Below are 23,518 nucleotides of genomic sequence, written 5' to 3'. Positions count from 1 at the left end.
GATGCTGATATTATATCTTATGTTAAAAACAACACTGGCTTGATAGATGAGATCATTCCAGAATTAGATGAAGGAACCCGTCAGAGATGGTGTAAAATCAGAGAAACCGACAACCCACCCCTGACTTAATGATTCAGGGTGACAAAGAATCAACTTTTGGCGAAACAGAAATCCAGGTACAATGTAAATATCTAGAGAACATTAATTATTGCATGTGGCATCTTTAAGCTTTGCTGTGACTGGTAAAATTTCAGCAAAAATTTAATCTTATCAATACCAAATTAATTAGGTAATAATTAGGTAGTAATTCTTTTAATTTTTTACCCAAAGGGCACCCTAATGGGTATGGGCACTAAATCTTTGAATTGCTACTAGCCCAACAGTTCTTTATCTTTACTCTTTACAGGTGATATAGGGAAGTTCATCGATGCCACAAAGTCGGTTGACGAAATTACAAATGCACTTTCTCAACTGTCTGATGGTGCGAAGTATGCCCTGTTGGCTAATCATTTTAAGCCAACTGAGAATTACAGATTTCCAACTGTTCTCATGAATGGCTGCAACAGAGCATTCAGTCTTGGATGGCTTCGCAAATATGAGTGGCTTGTTTATGGTAACATTGTTCATGGTGTTTTCTGCATAAACTGTGCTCTTTTTGCTCCAAACTTCAAAATGAGAGGGGTACTGGTGACCAAGCCATTTATTAAATGGACAAAATGCTCTGATGAATTTCTAAAACATGATGCACGTGGAGGGCATAAAGATGCCACTGTCAAGGCAATCAATTTTATCTGTGGAATGGAAAATCCGTTACAATAGCAGCTCAGTTTGATGAAAAGCGGGCAGAACTTCTGAGGAAAAATCGATTTATTATTGGATTCATTGTCAGAGCCGTTTTGTACTGTGCTAAACAGTGTATTGCCTTGCGGGGTTTCCGAAATGAGACACTCTCCCAACGGGTCAACTGTAATGCAAATCCTGGTAACTTTTTGGCTTTGATGAAACTTTTATCGGAAAACAACGCACATCTGAAAAATCATTTACAAGCTCCAGAGAGAAAAAATACCCAGTACACATCATCAAAGATTCAAAATGAGATTATTGATATTAGTGGAAAGAACATTATCATTAAACTGGTAGCTGAAATCAATACTGGGGTGTTTGCAATAATGGCAGACGAAGTGAGCAGCCACAACAGAGAAGAACTTTCACTTTGTGTGAGATTTGTCGACTCAAGTTGTAGTGTGCGTGAAGAATTCCTGGGTTTCTTGCCGTTACTAAGAACAGCAGGTTTGTACATAGCACAGACGATATTGAGATTTTTGGATGAAATTGGACTCGATTTCAACAATCTGCGAGGTCAAGCATATGACGGGGCTGTAGCTATGTCCAGTGATCTTCACGGAGTACAGGCACAGATCAAACAACAGGCACCGAATGCGGACTATGTGCACTGTAATAATCATTGTTTAAACTTGGTTATAGTACACTCATCAAAGATAGCTGGGGTACGAAACATGATTGACAAGCTGCAAGCAGTTTTCCTGTTTTTCAATAACAGCCCGAAACGTCACGAGCTGCTGAAAAATGTTATATCAGTAGACTGTGAACATGCTTACTCGAACCGATTGCCTCTGTTATCACTATGCAAAACAAGGTGGACTGAAAGGCATAGCAGTTACCGCCACTTCTACCAGGCATTCACATACATTGTGACATCTTTGGAAATAATTGGTCTCAACCTGCACAAGAAAGAAGGTTACTCAAATGATTTAGTGCCAGGTCAGTGGGACAATGAATCACAAAAAAGAATGCTACATCATATCTTCATTCCATCATCGATTTCGAATTCATCGTAACATTCGTTACTGTAACCAATTTCTATCTCACTTAGAGTCTGTAACTGTGCTCCTGCAATCTCGAGCTGTTGACATTGTTGCGGCATATAATATGATGACGGAAATCCGTGCCACATATGCCGAAATCAGGAACAAATTGGATGACCAGTTTGCACAGACTATGCAGCAGTCTATTAGAATGGCAAAAGCTGTTAGTTCAGAAGCAAAATTACCAAGAGTTGCAGGCAGACAACAACATAGAGCAAATGCTCCTGCAGGTACGCCAGAAGAGTATTATCGCCGCAACCTGGCAATACCGTTTGTCGATCATATCTGCTGTGAGCTGGACAGTCAGTTCAGTAGAAATACAGAAATAGCAATTTCTGCGTTGCAAATTGTACTAGAAGTATTAGTCAAAAACAACGTCAACTATGATGGCATATCACTATCTGTAGAGAAGTATAAAGATGACCTGCTAGCTCCAGAGTTAATGCAACGAGAGTTTAAGGCCTGGAAACATAAATTCAGTAGTTACAAATTGGAAGACTTACCTAACACTTATAGGCTTTGAAATGCTGTGAAAAAGCTCTGTATCCAAATATTCACCAACTTCTGCGGATTCTCTGTACTATTCCTGTGTCTTCTTGTGGATGCGAACGTAGTTTTAGCGTCATTAGGAGACTTTCAAACTACATGCGAGCTAATATGGGTCATGATCGGCTGTCTGCACTTGCATTGATTCATATCAGTTAAACACAAATTGACCCGGAAGAGTAGTAGACATTCTTGCGCAAGTTAACTCTCGTCGAATGACTTATTCAGCCATAACCTTCCAAGAGTAAGTCGCTGCTCTTGTATGATTCACGGGTACCACAGGAATCATATAGTTGGCCAATTGAATATTCATAGAAAATAGTTGTCCAGGTAAATGATTTGCTTAGAAATAAGCCATATTGAAAATATTCAATTTCTATGTTATTGTTATTATGTAAAAATGAATGTTCATGTTTCCTTTTTGAAATCGTAATGTGTTTACAGCATTATAGTTGAAACTGCTCCCAGTATTCTTCAAATGAAAAACAGTATTGGCTGGAGGTACTTTGGCCTCCAGTTTTATTTTCGCTTTTTGAAATTATAGTGTTTAATTCCGAAATTGTTTAATATGTTCTTTAGACGTAAGTACCCCTCCTGTTTACAGGATTATCAGTCAAAATGTTCTCAGTATTATAGTTACTTAAATAGATAACAGTATTGGATTTTGATAATTTTAACCTCTGGGCCCGGTTTTATAGACTATCAACTTTAACCCGGGGGTTAACTCAATTGAAAATTAATTATATTCATTCTTTATTTTGCTAATAAACATGAATTAAATATAAATTACATAATTTTTTTTAACATATATTAGCAGGGTGAACCTGTTAAAAGTTTTCACTTGTAGCAACAGGTACCCAAATACACACTTCACTCTCACCCACACATTCATACTTTCGCATTCACACATGATTTTCTACTGCTACAGGCATACAAAAATAGGTATATAATAGTAAGATGATATAGGTACAGTTACATTGTTTGATTAATTCATTGGGGTTTTTTTCTTAATAATGATTAATAATTACTAATTATGAATTTCTTATAAGCTGACTTAAAGATCTCTAGGGAAGGTGATGATTTGAAAATATTACTCATTTCATTCCAAAGTTTTGGGCCATTGTAACTAAGGAAATTTCGGCTAAAGTTATTTCGGCATAAGGGTAGTAAAAAATAGTTTGTGTGGCGGGTTCTGCGATTTCTGTTTAACTCGAAGAAGCCATTGAATACATCTGGTAAAAGGTTTGATACATACATGTACATAAATTGGGCAACTTGTAATTTGTTAACGTCATCTGCTTTTAGAATATTTAAATCTTTAAATAATGGCTAGTATGTGCTAAGTAGTGGGTTTTAATTATAGTTCTGATTACCTTTTTTTGAAGAACAATCCTATTTAAGTTAGTGTGGTGGTTTCCCCACACAATATTACAACAGTATATATGTGGATAAATCATAGTATAGTATAGTTCAATAAGAATCTTCGTGGGCAAGTATGTTGCCAGTCTGCGGATGATACCAACATGTTTCGAGATTTTTTGAGAAGTTTGCTGGATATGTGGTTTCCAATTGAGATCCTCGTCAATATATACACCTAGAAATTTGGAGTAAGGCAGTTTTTTTAAGATGTTACCATTTAAAGAAACATGTAAGTCAGGTTTTTTTCTAGCTCTGCTGAATATAAGATAATGTGTTTTTAATAGATTAAGTGATAATTTGTTTGCACAGAACCAGATGAATAGCTTTCCTAATTCTTGATTCACAATATTTTCAAGGATATCAGGGTTACTATGACTAGCAAAAGTGTTGGTATCATCCGCGAACATGATAAATCTAAAAATTTCTGAAGCATTTGTACAATCATTTATGTAAAGAATGAATACTAAGGGTCCTAGTATAGAGCCCTATGGTATTCCACAGCTTATAGTTCTTGGGGTAGAAATACAATCTTTATATTTTACAGACTGCTGCCTATTAGTTAAGTAGTTTTGAAACCTTAATAGAGCACTTCCTCTAATGCCATAATGTTCTAGTTTGGATAACATAATTTTGTGGTCAATCGTATCAAACGCTTTAGATAAATCTAGAAATATACCAACTGTTGTTTCTCCTCTAACTAGCGTTTCGATAATCTTATTAGTTATAAAAGTTAATGCCATTGCCGTTGAATGGTTTCGGCGAAAACCAAATTGAGAATCACTTAACACTTTGTGTCGATGTAGAAAACCATTGATACGGTTGTACATTATTTTTTCCAGGATTTTTTAAATACAGGGTAGTATAGATATGGGCCTATAATTGTTGAATAGTTCTTTATCATCCTTTTTATGTATAGGGATGATAACAGACATTTTCATACTCTCCGGTATTTTTCCGGAGTTAAAGCTACAGTTGAAAATATGCATTAGAGGAGTTGATATAATTTCAATTACGTTTTTGACGATTTTCTGACTAATATCATCAATTCCGCAGCTATGTTTGGATTTGAAGTTCTTCACAATCATTTCGATTTCTTTCGTAGTTACTGGAACTAAAAATGCACTCTCGAAAATTCTGTTGGTTAAAAAAGAATCAAATTTTGTTTCCGTGAAAGGTATTTCATTGGCCAAGCATGGACCAACATTTATAAAAAAAATTATTAAATCGTTCAGCGATTTCTTGATTATTTGTTAAGAACCCGTCTACATCTTTGAATTTCTCAGGATATTCATTTTTGGTATTTTGTTTATTCACACAAGAGTTAATAGTTTTCCAAGTTTGCTTATGATCATTTGCCGATTCCTCGAACTTTCGAATATAGTATATTTTTTTTGCTTCTTTCAGACAATTATTGAATTAAGTTAGCCCCTGAGTTAAAGATAATACCAGTCAATAAAACCGGGCTCTGGAGTTTGTTTCATCAAGTGTTAGAGTATGGAATTTTAGTAAAAGTATTAGAAATGATGTGGTTTTTTGTGCATAATAAATTTTCAAAAAACAGCCATATGGATATAAAGAGTTGCTATTTTTGTTTGGTTTAATATAATAATTCTCGAAATCGGTGTGAAATAAATTGGAGTGATTCACTCCAAATCCCAGAATGTGGAATGACAGTGTTCATACGTATTTCAAGTTCAGAAGATATAGCAGGGAAAATGTAACCTGCCCTCAAAAAAAGCTCGGCACGTGGTATGACAGCATACGAAAAAAGTGTCGGGCGGATACTGTCGGCTTGAGTGCTAATGGGTTAATAGTTTGGTTTACGGGGTACACCTAAAAATTACACATTAAAATATCAAATAAAAAAAATTCCCTCAGTGAGATATAATCACTTTTTGAAGGAAGAGGGAACTGTTGATAGGGCAATATACATATTTCCAAACAAATGATTCTTGGAAAATTCTGCACACTGTGATCAAAAAAGAACCTCGCGTTTTTCAATTTTTTCATCATTCAATCCAGGATTCTCATTCGGCGGAGGTGAAAACATTTTTTTGCTTGTTTTTTCACTGAATTTGTTCCACAGACAGGAATAAAAATCAAAAATTGCTAGACTCAACGTCACGACAAACAACAAAGTTCTTGTGTCTAAGGCATCATTTGATAAAATAAAATCCTACCTCATCGAACTTTTGAATACAGATGTCTCATCTAAATAAAAAGACATTCACGAAATAATGAAAGATCCATATGTTCTCGTTGGGATTTCGATACGACACTTCTGGACTGAAGAAAACATGCGTCGGCAATTTGAAGGAGAAATTCTTGATCCGATTGACAATTAATTTAAACTGAAGTATGAAACCGATGACCAGGAATATTATATGACTATCGACGAAATAATCAGTGACTATATATCAACGGATTTGCTTAAATTGCAGGGGCCGGTTGCTCAAAGGTTGTTTAATTTTAACCAGTCGTTAAGACTAACGACTGGTTAAAATCCCTAACGAGTTGTTACTTAAACACTCGTTTAACGACTGTTTAGATCGGTTGCTCAAAGACTGTTTAAGCCTTTGGTTAACTAACGAGTCGTTATCTTTTTTTTAACTAGTAGTTAAGTCCTAAACAGTGTTTAGCCTCATTTTCAAAATCAAAATGGCTGCAAACATGGAATCTGTGTCAGTTAAACCTGCTCAACAAAACATTAGAAATAAAAGAAAAACTAACTTCAGTGTAAAAGAAATCGATCTGTTAACTAGCCTAGTGAGAGAAAACTACGATTTATTGACCAGCAGCTTCACTAACAGTGTTACAAATCGGAAAAAACATGATAAGTGGGTGGAGATAAGTAAGTCGGTGAGTTCTCTTGGAATTTGTGAGAGGACACCTGCTGCTGTAAAGGAAAAGTGGCGGCAGCTTTGTGTAACTGCCAAGGCCACAGTAGGAGGCTATCAGCGGGAGAGCCGAAAAACTGGAGGAGGACCTGTACCTACTCAGCCAGCACCAGTTATCAACGAGATTATTGCCATCCAAGAAGAGCGAGGGAATCCATCCTTTTTTGGAATAGAAGGTGGTGTGGAAACTACCTTTTTGAGCGATTTAACAACTATTGGTGAGTTACTCTATCGTGTATCATTTTATTCAAATACTATTAAAAGGGCTTTTAATGATTTTTGGGTCTAATTTGGTAACATATTTTCAATCGTCTGCTTTTGTTTTGGTTTCTAGCCAACGACCTTCAGACCGGCTTCTAGTGACTGTGATTTAGTTCGCACATAGGCCTATAAGAGCTAATTAAAGCCCTCTGGACTTACTGATTATTTAAATGCTTACCTTTACATACTTTCTCAATGTCTGATATGAAAATCAATGCTAGATTCCGGCCATTATAAGCGCACAGCGAGCGCCGAAGGCGCGAGCTTGAAGCTCCTTAAGTTAATCGCGCGTATGAGGCAAATTCAAATTTTCTATATTTCTCCATACCGTCCGGGTCTGACTATTTCAGATGGCTGGGAGTCACCTTCATTTCGGTCTGCAAATTATACATTTAGACTTTACCTACGTACCTAAAATGGCGGACGATTCAACTTCATCTTCCGATCCGTCTTATTCTTGTCATGATTGTCATGATTTTATGGCGGTTTCAGCACTCATCAATGAACCCGAATTGAAGTCAAGAACTAAGTGGTGCGTCTGGTGGAAGGATAAGTTCTCTGAATATAGTGGTGGTATGTTTATCTTTGTTTCTCTGACTCTAGTCTTGTTAATAGTTTTCTGTTCTATCTATATAGGCCTATAGTACAGTATAATAACTTATAAGCTGATGAGTGTTGTGTTAAGAAAACACTTGTCGTGTTGACATATGGCCTCGCAAACAGCATATATACACCAGTACGAATAAGCCTTACTGTACTGTTTTTCGATATGATCGTATGCCTATAGGCTAATACAGGCTAATGCAGGCGCGCGTCACCGGAATTACAGATATTATTGGGGCAAACCACTTCATTTCATTTCAGCGAAATCACAATATATAGCCTAATGGTGATCATTACAAAAATTTGGTCGTAACCAAAATTATGGGGGGCAGATGCTTCATCGCCCCCCCCCCCCCCTATGATGCCGCTTTGACAAGCTGCCAGTTTTGCTTGGCCTAGCCTACTTAAACTATAATTTTCTGGTTATATTTTTAATTTTATAAATGCTTGACTTGAATGGACTTAATACCAAAACATATTTTTGGTGGGGGTATAGGTGCAACAGGTGAGCTAATTTGGCCATTTTGGTTGGCTTTTTAACTTTTTACACATAATAATTTTTCATATCTTAGTAACCCGATCGTTGTAGAGAAATGTTTGACAATCACCATATTTTTATATCAATGACATGTAATATTCACCATATTGTACTCAATGTCACCTAACATCATCTGCACCGTATGCACTATTAAAATGCTGTAAGGCCGTGTTGTAATCCAATTTTTTTAAGTCAATCAGAACTATGTACATGTATATTCAAATTTTAAGTGTGTGTGATTTATATCAGAACAATGTGGTGTTTATTCAAATTTAGAAATTTGTGAAATAAAAAAGTTTGTATGGTACATATATGTTTATGGTTTTAGTTTATATTTTTCTTCAAGTTGATGTAATTTGGGAGGACTTTTTAAGGAATTTCCTTTTGGATAGCCGATCTCCTGATTGGAAATAAGTTTCTATTGGTCATTAATTTGAATTTCATTCAGACAAAAAATGGGAATTTTGTTTGAACGAATTGCGCTGAAGGACCGAGTTCGTGGAACGATTTACGGGATTCGAACCCAGTGTATTGGGCTACGTTACATCGTAGGTGAAGTCTAAATGTATAATTCGTTGAGCGAAATGAAGGTGACTCCCAGCCATCTGAAATAGTCAGACCCATACCGTCCTTCTCAAAAAGTGTAGTTTACATCCGGGACACATGGGCATTGGCTAAATCGCGGCGACGAAAATGACGGTCACGGACGGACTTTCGTCGAAACTTGCGGGCCGCGTCGCGCGGGTAGTTTAAATACGTGAATTAAGGATAACAAAATGATTTTGTGTAATTTTCAGAATATTTACAAAGAATATTCACAAAATATTGTCAAAAAATAGTATTTTTAGTTCGTATTTCTCCGTAGAAACCGATTGGAAGACTGGATTCGAATCCCACAAAAAGCACAGTCCCTTAGCAACGGGTCGAATGTCGGTTTCACAGCATCACTAAGGGTCGAGTCCCGGAGAATAACGCGCGCGCGCGGTCCGCGTGTTACAAAATGACCGTCCCGCTCCACACAAGTACTGAATAATTAACTCAAAATTTTGCCAATCCCTGGGAGTAAAATGTCGCACGTTTTTAACATATCGTATCTTCATGTGTTTTTACTCCCGTTTTTCAAACGTTATCCCCTTTCCCGTTTCGAGTAAAATTCGCTATAATCCGTATTTAATATACCGTTGTTCCATTAATTCCGTACCCATGCAACCCGTTGTAATACTTGGGAACAAATCTTTAGTGTAAAACATATACATGTAAAACTATTGAAGCCATGAGATTTAATGTAGAAATCTTACGTTTTTTAACTACAGAAAAATTTATTCTCGTGTAATCGATAAAACAATAGGCTCTCAATATGTAATCAAAATTCCCAAACTCCCACGTTGTTTTTCGCAGAAAATGATTTTTTTTCTTTTTTAATCACGGGTCCCTTAATTCGCTCGAGTCTATCATATGTTGGGTGATTTTTTTGCAACGTAGAATTCTATATAAGTTGCCGAAAAGGGAACTCGCCTCTATTTAAATCAATAAATAAAACTCTGGCTGTGCGCTTCACCAAGTTTCGACTTTGACATATTAACTGTTAACTTAGGCAACATGACAGTCATGTACAGCAAAGTTCAAGAAGAACCTAAAACTACTAGTGGAGGGTGTACCTAAATTGCGGTTACGGATTTGGAATTTGGCTCGGTCCAATTCAATTCTATGTCAATCAGCTTTTTATTACCTCATCTTACTCATTGGGTTGATTTCTCATTTTCAGATGCTTATGAATTACAATCGCTGATAGACAGCAATTCGGAACCAGAGCCGAAAGTTATAGAGGAGCAAGAGAAGCTGACACCTACGCTGCCGGAGTCAGTAGTAGCAAAACTGCCAAAACGGAGGAAGTTTACCACTGATGACCGATTGCAGCTTCAGTGCGAGTTGCTGGTTGTCCAGAAAGAAGTGGCAGAACTCAAAAAACAAAAATTGAAAATCTTGAAATTAGGAAATTAGAAGAATGATTTAAAGATTCCGTTTCATGTTTATAATTATCCAATACAACGTATGATTTAATGTTTTTTTCAATTTTATTAAAAATTGTTCCCATGATTAGATTGATTTTAGTCATTGAAATGCCTGGTCGCAAATCTGGCTATGAATGCCACGCCATCAACATTTGGTGGTGCAAAGACGTCACCAAACTCCATTTCGTCGACGACATCTGCGGGCTCTGGTTCATTCAACTGTATAGCTATGTTGTGTAGTATGGCACAGCACAAAACGATCTTACAGACACGTCCGGGTATCATTCTTATTTCTCCGTGTAGAATGTGGAATCGGCGTTTAAAGATTCCAAAAGCCCTTTCTATGATGCTTCTGGTACTTTTATGAGAGCCGTTGTACCTTCTCTCTGCCCTTGAGTGCGGATGTAAAAACGGAGTAAGCAGAAACCTCCGGCACGCATATCCACTATCTCCTAAAATGATGCCATCATATTCTGGATGTGCTTCCAAATATCTAGGAAAGAAAAAATCAGTCATCCCTAAATCAAGTTGTGAGTTATAGATGGTGAATGGTTCTAAGCTTCAATAAGAAAAGATTCCAATGATTGATAGCAATTCTCAGTCAAATGGACTTTTTCTTATATTTCGACTCATGGGAAAATTATTTTCCTTCTGGTTTTACCAATAACGTAACACTTTAGAATATGCAAGAATTGATCTCTGTGAAAAGGTTATTTTTATAGTTCATAAATTACAGAAACAAGGGAGGGCGAACACATAGTTCAAGTGAGACGGAGACATTCATACCAGCTGATTGGAGATGATCGGAATATATGACTATCATGAGTCGATCCAGGCCATTTTGCAATGATGTTGGTAAATCTTGCTGGAAAGAAGAAAAACAGCGTGATCAATTGGCCTACTAATAGACATTTTTTACGTATAATGACTGAGGGTTAAGTTTGACACAAACATAAGTAGGGTATGCTTCATGATGGTAGACCTATCTTGGGATTCGAACCAGTATTGAAGCGGGAAGATTAGGGACTGTATAGTAGCGCCTTCTACTGTAATGCTAAGACTGAGATAAAACTGTCGCTTGCTGCATCTAGTCGCAAGTACCCGGAAATATATAAATTACGGGAGAAACAAAACATTAACTGGGAATAATATTTTACCTTTGTGATCACATATTGCCTGAACATTGATGCTATGAAAGCTCTTTCTGTTGACGAAAGCTGGCTCATTTTCTGTTGGAGCCTGAATGCGAATGTGCGTACAGTCGACGGCACCAACAACGTTCGGAAATCCGGCCAGATCATAAAAGCCTCTCTTCAGGTCATTCAAATCGTCGACTGCCGGCCATTTAATGAATTCATCGGCGTGTTCGCAAATACTATTTACGAACCGCTGTACAATACGTGAAACTGTACTCTTATGCACACCAAAACCATCACCAACCACTTCCAAGAATGAACCGCAGGCGAGAAATCGGAGTCCTATCAGAATCTGGTTTGAAACACTAATTGAATGATTACGGTGAGTTGCCCTGTTCATATCGTCTCCGACTAGGTTTTTGATGAATTCCAGACCATGCCGACCAAATCTGAATCTTTGCCGCAATTGATCATCAGTGAATTCCCCATATTGCTCGAAATTATGTCTAAAATGTCTTTCATTTTGAAAATTTGGAAGAAAGCAACCTATGTCGTCGGCCATTTTTGTTGATTTAACGAGTCGTTAGGTGAGATAAACAACCTACCTTGGACCGTTTAACTATAACGGTCGTTCAAGTGATTTAACCGACCGTTAAATCTTTGAGCAACCGGAAATAACGACTGTTTAATTTTTAACGACTCGTTTAGCAATTTAACGACTGTTTAAGACTTAAACAACCTTTGAGCAACCAGCCCCAGATGTTTACCTTATCGATTGCTGCAGTCTGGATTTCGTGTTCGTTTTTCCGTTTTGCAAAATTATTCGCGCATCTTATGACGTTAAAATTGTGCGTGAACTTTTTCTAAGTCCCAATTAATGATTATTTCGCCCTTCAAAATTCGTACATTCAACCTTCATATGACTTATTATGTGAAACATTTATTGGATAACTTTTGGATTAATTTGGATAATATATGGTCAGGTGAGAGACTATTCACATTGAAGTTGATGTTATTTTATGTTTCCAGTTTTTCATTAATTAAGATTTCTTTTATCTTTTATAACCATTCTGCATTTGAATTTTCTTTTAGTTCTGGTAACTGTCTATGTAAAATTCCCATACTCATCGAGAAATGTTTTTCTCACCTAAACAACAATTTTTACACTGATTTAGCTGAAGTTGCTAGTGAAACACATCCTTAGTTACACATTGTTGCCAAGGTTACAATATCGTTTCTCTTGAGTAACTGGATTTAACATTCATGCGCTCATTTATTAAGTTTCCACAAAAAAGCATTTTTGCGCAATTTCAGGTGCGGTTGCTAGGGAAACACATCCTTGGTTACAGTGAGTTGTGAAGGAAACAATGTATTTAAGTCCTAGCAACTGCTTATAAAGTTCTGATACTCATTTGTAAACGTTATTTCCAAAAGTACCCGTCAAAACCGGATTTTTTGCACAATTCCAGGTGTGGTTGCTAGGGAAATATACCCTTGGAAACTGTATGTTGTCATGGTTACAATATATTCATGTTACCATGACAACATACCTTATCATACTAAGACAATGTCATGTGACTGTTGGTTGGTATATTTGTTCCCATACGTATATTCTTGACCTCCTTTTGAAAGAGCAATTCACATATCACTGGCAGTCATATCCAAATCACAGGTTTATGTTTATAATAAGAAAATCTCGGAGGGTAATCTCAGTCACGGTCAAATCTCGGCCTGCTCGAGAAGTTTTAATATTTTTTTCGTCGTTTCATGTTGTAGTTTGCATTTTAGAAATGGATCTTAGTTGAATGTTGGATTGTCCCCCGCCATATTCAAAATTGCGTATTGGAATCAAAGGTAAGATTTTCAGTTCTTTTCTTTAAAATCCGCCATATTGTGATGGTGGATAAAAAAACATACATCACAAAATGAATGAGGACACCTTGTAGGTCATTTAAATATGAGTTTAGGGCTTTAAAATGGTTTGATTGGTGGTTATTTACACGATAAACATATGTACTCGGCGGTCAGAATTGTCTGCTAGTGGCTGGGGGCGTGGCCTAGATTTGACTCATGGAATGACAGCTGTGCGTGAGATCTCGGCCACTTAACGAGGGGCCATATTATAACTTTTACATTCTAAATATCTTATTATAACAAGTTTGTAAACAGTTTTGTCGTAAAAAAATAAGATTATTTAGCAAGCATAGGTGGCGTATAATGTATTTTTGGACACTCTCTCGCTGGTAGACCTATAGATAGGCCTTACAATAACAAGGAAATACAATAGCATTTTATTTGCTTTTTCGTGAAGATGTTGCGTGTAAATTTGAAGAAAAAGAGAGGCCCAACAAAGAATTATCCGACAGAGACTCTGCAAAAATGCGTCGATCTTGATCCGCAAAAAAAAGATTTAATACAACCAAACCAAAGAACAGTATGGAATCCCGCGGGCTACACTTTGGGATAGAGTTAATGGTAAAATATGAAGCTGAGAACTACGTATTTGTGTAATCATTTGGTCAAGCAAAATTACTTCCTAAGTTTAACAATTTATAAATCTAAACTTACCTTTGGATTTCCTATCTGTCTTAGGATTATCTTCCTTCATGGAAATCATTCTTACTTCACCAAATTGATTTTCTATTTCGTTGTTTCATTAATTACGTGAATTGTTGTTTTAATTACGTGAATTGTTGTTTTGAAAAAATAAATTCTCATATTCAAGAATTAGCGACATTTCTGTGTTTGAAATTCCAGTTTACTATTCTATTAAGGTTTCTTGGTTTTATCGCATTTTCGAGGTTTTTGTTCAAGCACTCATCACCTTACCTTAATCACACTGAATATGTTATATTTTGTCATGATCGACTATACAGCAGCTTTAAACAAAAAATGAGTAAAATTACAAATAACGCACGTTAAAATCTAATATTACAAAATATCTCCAATGTTTATATTTCATAAGGTATTGACTTTTATGTATCACAGTAACTTTATTAACATTATTTAGGCCTACATCTTTCAAAAGACAAATTCTTGGATGAGGCAAACGTAGTTCCACAAGTTTTTTTTCTGATATTGATTTCAGAGCGTTTACCTGTAGTTTGGCCAGGGCCGTCTACTGTTCTCACAACTGCGGAAGAAGAGCATTTAGTTCAATGGCTAAAAGAAATGGCAACGATCGGTTACGGACGAACGAAAAGCGAGTTATTTGATATCGTCAAGACCATCATTGATAGGGATCATCGGCCTAGCCCATTTAAAAACAACCGGCCTGGTAAAGATTGGTGAGCGCTCTTTAAAACGTCGTCACCGCGACTTGTCGGAGAGTGTCCGAAAATATTGGCAAAGAGCGAGCAGTAGTTACACTGGAGAAAATTAAAATGTGGTTTTCAGACTTGAATCTCTTTGTTCAAAATACAATTCCCCAGGGAATTGATATTTTAAAAAATCCGGAGCGCGTTTGGAATGCCGACGAAAATGGCTTCCCTTAATGTATTCAATCCGGTAGAATTCTAGCCCAAACCGGGGCAAAGCATGTAGGCCTATATTCGATCGCATCAGGCCAGAAAACCCAGATAACGGTCACGGGAAATATTAGTGCTTCGGGGCTGTACCTGCCACCCATGATAATTTTCCCAGGTGTACGGTTTAATTATAACCCACTGGAAGGTGCTCCAGATGGGAGTTGATTTGGTCGATCTGGTAATGGGTAGATTGACACGGAAGTTTGCTATGAGTATATCGCTAACCACTTCGATACATACATTACACAAAACAAGATAAACAAGCCAGTTACTTTATTTGTAGATGGCCATAGCAAACATATCGGTTTGGAGGTAGCCAAATATTGTCGGGATAATGGTATCATATTGTATTGTCTCCCTGCACACTCCAGCCACTTGGTACAACCATGCGATGTAGCTCTTTATGGACCATTGAAAAAAAAAACAATGGCGGGCTGCTGTCCGGGCTTTCCAGATTGAAATTGGCCAAAATGTTATCAAGAAAACATTTTCACGTGTTTTTAGTACAGCATGGAACAGTGTAACAACTTCAACAAATACTGCTATCAATGGTTTCCGGGCTTGTGGTCTCTGTCAATTTGATCAAGACGCTGTTGATTACAGTAAACTTGCACCCGGTAAAGTTTTCCATAAAGCTACTTCATCAGTTCCCAACAGTACATCTAATCATAATCCGAGCTTGCTAGCATTGAACGCACTGAAAGCAGGGGGTATGTTAAATATAATAGTCTTACTTTATCGGAAGCGTTTGGAAGAGGGTATAACGTAGAGGGTGGTGATCTTTACCATACCTGGAAATCCCTACATCAAACTGCCTATGACACACCCTCGGCTGTTACATCTACATGTATAACAAAACCAAAGCCCACTGAAACAACTAAAACATGTAGGCCTACACCGTCTAGATCGACCAGTTCATCGATATCCAACACTGTACCTATCTGATAGTAGTACATAAATTATACAACCAAGCCTATCTCAATCAGTCAGTCCCTCCGCGTCCATCTCGTTTTCCACTTCTTTTGAACCTACCCCAGGCCTTAGTAATTCTAGTACATACTTACCGAGCGGTAAACGCAGTTATCAAACATATGTGTCACCAGCATTTAAAACTGTTCTGAAATATCCCACACCAAGTGCTTCCACTTCCACGTCAGGTCCCATTGTAAAGCCAAATTCAAATAATGATATTCCTAAAGCTGTATCAGGCCAATAATTCATTAAGTACTTAGAAGATAAACAGGCTGCCCGCGAGAAAGAACAGCTTGCGAAAGAGCAGCGCAAGAAAATACGCTTGACTGCAAAGCAAGAAAAGGAGTGTAGAGCAGCTAAAAAGCAAATATTACACAGGCCTAGAAGTAAACCTACATTGTTGTTGCCAGTGACAGTGATAGTGGAGATGATAATGCACTAAATCCAGATATATGTGCTTTGCGTGGCCATGCCACATGTTTCAATCGACCTAGAATGTGGGTTGGGTGTGATTGTGAGAGGTGGTTTCACCGCAAATGCGTGGACATTGACTTCACGGGTCTGACAGAGGAGGATGTGGATGAACTGGACTGGCAGTGCTTCTTCTGTAATTTTGAATAGGCTCGTTCTAACGATCAATCACTAGTATATATTAACAGAATTGTATCTATTGTAAATACTTAAATTTCAAAACATGAAAATGAAACCAAAACAGTCACGGTACTGTTACTGAATGGCCTTTGTGGACGAAGTGCCCCCTTTTCTTGGCCCATTTTCTCTGGCCTCTTCTGCTCCTGAAATAAAGATATTAGAGAAAAATATCAACATTTTTCGACATCTTAACAAAGATACTTTCCTAAATTAGGAAAGTATCTTTTTCAAGCATGCGATAGATTTTCATTTTTCAGGCGAAGGCGATTGCCTCAAATCAAAACAAAGATAAAATTGTATCAGACCACCTAAGCCGGACATAAGTTGTAATAAATAAAATATTATTGGAAAAAATTCCAAAATTTTCAAATGGAAATTTTTTAGGGAACCGTAAACCATGAAAAAAATGTGGCCTAGCCCTTGCCTGATTGAATAGTGTTCTAATATGAAATACCTAATGTTTTATATTGTTATAACATCAGATTTATGATTTGAAGGATTTTTCACAGGTTTTCTACTAAATTTTAAAAATTTGACGACAGGCCGACAATTGCCGCCGAACATGCCTAGAATTGCCTCAGCTGACCGAGTTTGATTTGTTTTCATCGGTTCCTCGCTCGACGAGTTGAGCCTTGTCGCACCGCTAGGCGGCTCGATATTCTTACGCACGGATATCAAACTCGGATTTGATTTTCAAATTCCGCCTTCATCCTTTCGAATTTATTCTTTTGGTATTTTTAGCGCGTGTATTCATTATATTTTATCTCTGGGAGTATTAATCTTCCTGTTTAATTATTCTATTCGCGTTCTATTTAGCGCACGCTCTTGGCCTAATTCGCGCGTAGTGATATCACTACGCGCCAATGAGCGCCCCGGATTTCTATAAAAGGTGACGGTCATTCTGATCTTCGAATCACTTATCGAATCGCTTATAGATCTCACGGAGCATTGATAACCTATAACCAGCTACCTCGTAATCGAATTATAAAGATGTAAGCGATAAGAGACGCCTTCCTATCCTGCCTTCGGGTAGGATAGGCCTATGGTCATCTTGTCCAACCCGAAGGAAGAGACATATTTTTCGATCGTCTGGCCAAGTTTGATTTCGGCTTAGTTTGATTCTGGCCCAGTTTGGTTTCGACCGAGTTTGATTTTTCCGGTCTCCTACCGAAACCAACCGACCGAGAGCGTCACTGCGATGGACAGTCATGATCAATTCTTTTTAGTTTAGTCGAGCCGATTTTTGTACATATGTAATTCTATTTGCCGGGCGTATCGACCGTCACATCATTTTCAACGACGACAGTATTGATTCGCTGTCGGTCGGGCGATTTCACTTCAATTGTATATATGTCTACATTTTAATCGCGACCGAATGATGATTTGAGATCGTCGCTATAATTTCCCGAATCTCTCTCACCGTACGCCCGAACAATGTGACTTACGATTTGACGTTCCCCACGCGAGACATTTCCGAGACGCGCCCAAAGTTAGATGTAAATTTTGTCAACTTGAGAGACCTATTAAATCCAAAAGTTCGTCAGCTCTTGATATGCTTACTAATTTTATATAAAATATTATATTTTATAAGTCTTGTGTTTTCGTCTTTTCTGAACGAGGAGAGGAGTTCCACCGCTATTTTCTGTCTTACTGCCAATTATTATTATTCGTCTCAATGAGAGGACCAGTTCGATCAGGGACGTATCGGCAGTAGTTAGATGGAGACCACCAATCGAGGATTCGAACCCTCAATCTTTTTATCGACTGACGGCCTTTATCCGGGGGTAGTCATGACAAAGTCATACGGAGAGAACGGTAGATGTTGGGAGAACAAGGTTCGGACTCGAGCGAAATCCTGGCCAGGTAGTCGCCTACGAGGACGCTGAGCCCTGATCATGGAATGAGAAGACTGAATATTTTATCTGATTATAATTTAGATAAGAATTAATATTTTCTTCCCCGAGGAGAAATTACTTCCCCCAATATTTTCGTATCACCCGATTATATTGCCTATTTCATTTATTATATGCATAAAAAAAGATACGCTACCCAGGAGAGAAACGCTACAAAACAAATAATTTCCACCATTTTGAATTTTTTTGAAAATACCTAGGCCTAGGCCTAAAAGTCTTTCACACCTGCTCTCCGTGCGACGTTTTGGTGCGTAATTTTGTTAATAATCGGTTTATCTACCTTTATTACGCATCAATTTGTTCAGTGAGGAATTTGCATTCAGAGAAATGAACAACAATTATCACTAAAGTTGCCGATTGTCGACCATTTCTCGGGTCGGCAATCTTCCTGTTTAACTATTGAACTTTAGTGATAATAGTTTCTGATTGCCGATTGCCGACCAGAGAAATGGTCGACAATCAAGTTTCTGATTGCCGATTGCCGACCCGAGAAATGGTCGACAATCAAGTTTCTGATTGCCGACTGCCGACCCGAGAAATGGTCGACTATCAGGTTTCTGATTGCCGATTGCCGATTGCCGACTTCTGAAAATTACTTCACGTGACTCTTTCTATCGATCTGCGCGTATTAATACTTTTCTCAGTGAAAATGTTGGAACCAACCCGCAGATCTACTTTTACCTGTTCTGGAGTTGAGCCAGCATTAGTTGGTTTGTCGGTCAGCTCCGGTCTTTTGCCGGGCTGACGGTGTTGTCATATCGCGGAAAGACGGAATCGCGGAATTTTCCAAAAACGCGGAATTTCTTCATTTTTACTTTAAATAGTAAACGGGTTTTCCCACGGGGATACCCACTGTCGGACAGGGCACCGGACCGATCGATGCAACGACTAAGGTTCGAATCCCATTATTTGCAGGCAATTTTATATGGAATCATTATATTACGATACCGTTGACTGGCTGCCACCTGTAGAAGAAGTCAGAATCAAGTGAGGTGAAAGAGACCAGGCACCTAATGTCTATTTCTACTAGGCAAACTTCGGCTATCGAAGTTCATCGACTTTTTGAGAACTTCAGAAACGAATATTATCAGATAAATATTGAGCACGTTCGCGGTGTCGGACTGTAGTTGTAGATGGTTGCAAACACGAAATCCTACGACCAAACAAGTACCGGTTCCAATTCCTTTGAAATCATTATAATTTTACGGTCGTCCAGTACCGGTACGAATAAGATTCTTTTGATCCAAATAATCAGCATAGGAACATATATGTTATAGCAGTCACAAAGTAAACGTTAAAAAAACGAAACCATTTTATAATCTTTCATATAATTTAATTCTAAAAGATAAACCACATTCTTCGCTTATAACAACAATGTAGACACACAACACGCATGAACAATCCTAAACCAGAATGAAATATACATAATGTCTATTTATTTTCGTCTGACATCGATACAGTTCCACAGTTGTGAGTTAACTCTAAGTCACTTAGAATCAATTCATTTCCAATGTTTTAAATCCAGAGACCAGAGTCAAATCTTAACTCGGAAGTGAGTCCTTGAGAATGACCCATGGTGTCACAAATCCTACGTTTACGTACCATCGATTTGTATTCATTCAGTTAATGCAGCGATACTCTGTATCACTGAATTCGCAAAGCACGTATTGCCTAGGTTCTCCATTATTTGGAACAGTATCGTTAAGTTGTCGACTAGCGATATAATAAATTATCAAATACTAATTCCCAGTGTTGAAAAGCTGGGTCCGGTGCCCTGTCTGACAGTGGGTATCCCCGTGGGAAAACCCGTTCACTATTTATAGTAAAAATGAAGAAATTCCGCGTTTTTGGAAAATTCCGCGATTCCGTCTTTCCGCGATATGACAACACCGCCGGGCTGACCGACCATTCACGTAGTTGGTTCGCGGTAATCAATTCTACGATAATATCTATTCAGTTAGATATAGCCGTCTCCTTTTATCGTTTTTACGATAATCGTGATCGACAGCTTGCTCTGCTGATATATTTATTAATATCTTAGTCCCTTAGTTATACGCGGTAGTAAAAGACGTATCGTCGTACCTCAGTCGTACGTTTGTCTTTATTTTTAAAGACAGGATATTTAGACGGTTTAACACTAGCTACTAAAAAGAAACGAATTAGATTTTGAAAGAGCGATATTTTATTAGGAATAATGTAAATTTGTAAATAATGTATATAAATATGGTGTACTCTATTATTAGAGTATTCTAAACCGTTAAATAATAATTTCATACAGTATTTCATATGCAGCTTTAGACTATTCTATTGGTGATTGTCAGAATCTAACAAGGACTGAGGAACAATTCTTTTCGTATCAGGCCGTTTTAAGATTACGAGATTATTCTAAAGACCGATCGAATGTAGGCCAGGGTAGATCCAGGTATAATTCGGGGTGGGCAACCCGATTTATATACTGAGGGCCTTGCGGGCATGTAAGAGACATGTTGCAGAGAATAAGCGTATACCGAAAAATAGGTTATTCGTGCTCGGTGTGCACGATCTGTATACACTAGATTAGAATTTTCATATCGTGGCTATTTTTATATATTTATCTCTCTCGGTTTCTCATGAGGATCATCCCTTGCGGCGAAATATTAGTTATTTCCCTTTTTGATTTCACTACCAGAAATCATTCGACGTGAGCGAACTCCGTAGCGGGCTTAGAAGATAAGATTTTTACCTGTTTAGACATCCTGACAAATTAGATGGTTGCCGATTATATCGACGAATTTATGGGACGAGCAGAAGAACGACCGCCATATTCGAAGAGAGAGGGCAGCACCGCCTTGCCCCCGTTTTCCGCTACAGCTATAGGCCTTATCAAGCCTCCTTTTCGTACATGACGATGACGATGACGACGAAACCCGCGTATACCCCGAGGACTCGGTCCGGGACCGAGGAGGGAAGTCGGAGCCTCCAGGACATCTTTAGCAGACTGCCTGATGAACAAAAAGTTGGAGTTAAGTCTATTAGTAAAAAAGGAGAGACCTGACCTACTGTGCATCACCGAAGACAATCCAAAATCGACACGCTTCCAACCGTGCGATAACAACATGATATTCGATCGAAGGTAGTGAGAACTATGACATATACTCAAATGTAGAAAACCCGGGAGTTAGAGGCATTGATCTTTACGTGAAAAATGTCTAAAATCTACTGAGCCTAACTCAAAACTGCTGGAAGGAGTGGGATTCCAGGAAGCCATCTGGGTTGAAATAGAAATGGACAAATCTCAAAGGCCCCTGTTAGTGGGATGCATGTATGGAAGTCCCAGTAGCAATTATCAAAACAATGAGGCGCTACACAATACAATTAAGAGATTAGGAAATATGAGAGAGTACCAACTCCTTCTCGGTGGGGACTTCAATTTTCCGGAAATTAATTGGGACAACATGTCAACGGCAGTACGGTCCGTAAACCACGAAGCCTCAAAATTCTTAGAAAGCTGTCAAGATGCCTTTTCAACACAAAACATCTTACAGCCAACTAGACATAGAATTAACCAACAGAAGAATATACTGGACCTGGTATTTACTTTTTCATCCGACGAGGTTGAAAACACCCAATATCTCCCGCCATTAGGAAAAAGTGACCATCTTTGCCTGAGATTCAACCTAAATTCGACTCCGAAAAAGCTGAAAATAGATAGATGCACTAGGAAGAATTATAACCGAGGTGACTTTGTAAAGATAAGTGAGAAATTGACACAGGATTTACCAGTGAACGACTTGGAGGAACTTGATGTAGAACAATGTTGGTTAAAGATTAAATCCTCTATCATCGAAGCAGAAAACTTGTTTGTACCATCAAGCAAAAATGCTGGGCAAAAAAACACACGGTCTCCACTGTGGATGAACCGCAACACAATGAGTAAAATAAGAAATAAGCGCAAGGCCTGGAGCAAGTACCTCTGACATCATAGACAAGAAGATTATGACACCTATACCCAAGCAAGTAACGCTGCACGTAGGGAAACCAGAAAAGCGATGAAGCAATTTGAGAAGAACATTGCAAAAGAAGCAAAGAAAAATCCTAAGGCTTTCTTGAAATACTGTAGATCGAAGACAGTCACCAGAAGTAATATCCCGGACCAAGAGTATAGTATCAACGGTACAACTAAGAAAACAGCAACCAACCACGAAAAAGTCGAGGTGTTTAACACCTACTTTGCCGGGGTATTTACAAAGGAGGATAGGGTAATTCACTCTAATTTCGGCCTTTACTTCAATTTCGGCCGTCAAATTAATTGAGCTATATACTAAATCACGTAAGTCAATGAATGATAATGCCTAGCCGGAATGTTAGGTGGCAGTGTTTAGAAATCACCAAATCGCGCTTTTTGATTCGCCGAGAGATATTGATGACGTCATCAACACTTGAGCTGTCTGCAGCGATTCCGGGAAATTTAACCTACAAACATCATTAGAATGTAAGCCAAATCTACTCGATCAATAAAGTGTACTCATGCTCACTGATGTTTTAAGCACTCTTAATAGCATTGGGGGCAACTATTCTTTAAAAAAACAACGGCATTTTTAGTTAAAATTTCATATTTAAAAAATACCGTTGTTTTCAAAGATCATACTGTTCACTTCAATTTCGGCCCCCGCGGAACCGACTGACGAAGTATTTCACTACAATTTCGGCCGGGCCGATGTTGGAGAGAAATACAATTTCACACTTACCTGTTTAATCTAATCGATATATATTCCTCAATGTGAACACACATAATCCTGAAAAAGTGTTTTCTAATCCTAAAATCACTTATTAATCCACTTTTAGCCACAGGGGCTCGTATCAGAGTTTTAGGTAATGTAAAAACAATAATCTGTTAATCCAATGTATATAGTATATATAAAATAACAAGAAGGGGCTAACGACGCTCACAAACTACTCAACTTCAGTCGCTTACTTTTTCGTTATTTTTCATCCGATTTTGATAATCTAGGCATGATATGAAAGCTAATACCTTCCTGCTTCTAACGAAACTAATCCCGTTAATTTCCGATGAATAGTTCGTGAATTATATGTCTTTGGACGCGAAATTAGGGCCGAAATCGCCTGGACCGAAAATGCTATGACGCCGGTTTTTGTCGATTTCGAAATTTAAAACGT

General features: G+C 37.9%; 2 protein-coding genes and 1 pseudogene across 3 annotated transcripts in view; 2 read left to right on the top strand and 1 right to left on the bottom strand.

Moving 5' to 3' along the window:
• The window catches only part of LOC141912030 (uncharacterized), a 62,559-nt gene extending 39,353 nt beyond the window's left edge, over positions 1-23,206 (bottom strand). For both annotated transcript variants that reach the window (XM_074803193.1, XM_074803194.1), the window contains exon 1: positions 23,089-23,206. The gene's annotated coding sequence lies outside the window, so the exon portion shown is untranslated. The remainder of the gene's footprint in view (positions 1-23,088) is intronic.
• On the top strand, positions 1,170-2,591 carry LOC141912262 (52 kDa repressor of the inhibitor of the protein kinase-like). The gene is made up of 3 exons (XM_074803487.1): positions 1,170-1,782; positions 1,895-2,244; positions 2,403-2,591. Exons 1-3 carry the CDS (start codon positions 1,170-1,172, stop codon positions 2,589-2,591), a joined length of 1,152 nt encoding a protein of 383 aa, XP_074659588.1.
• Positions 13,104-16,239, top strand: LOC141912261 (uncharacterized; annotated as a pseudogene).
• Positions 23,207-23,518: the final 312 nt, after the last annotated feature.

Source organism: Tubulanus polymorphus, chromosome 10 (assembly GCF_964204645.1).
Source record: "Tubulanus polymorphus chromosome 10, tnTubPoly1.2, whole genome shotgun sequence".
Lineage (NCBI taxonomy): Eukaryota > Metazoa > Nemertea > Palaeonemertea > Tubulaniformes > Tubulanidae > Tubulanus > Tubulanus polymorphus.
The sequence above is the reverse complement of the archived record's forward strand: the minus strand, read 5'-3'. Positions and strand labels throughout refer to the sequence as shown.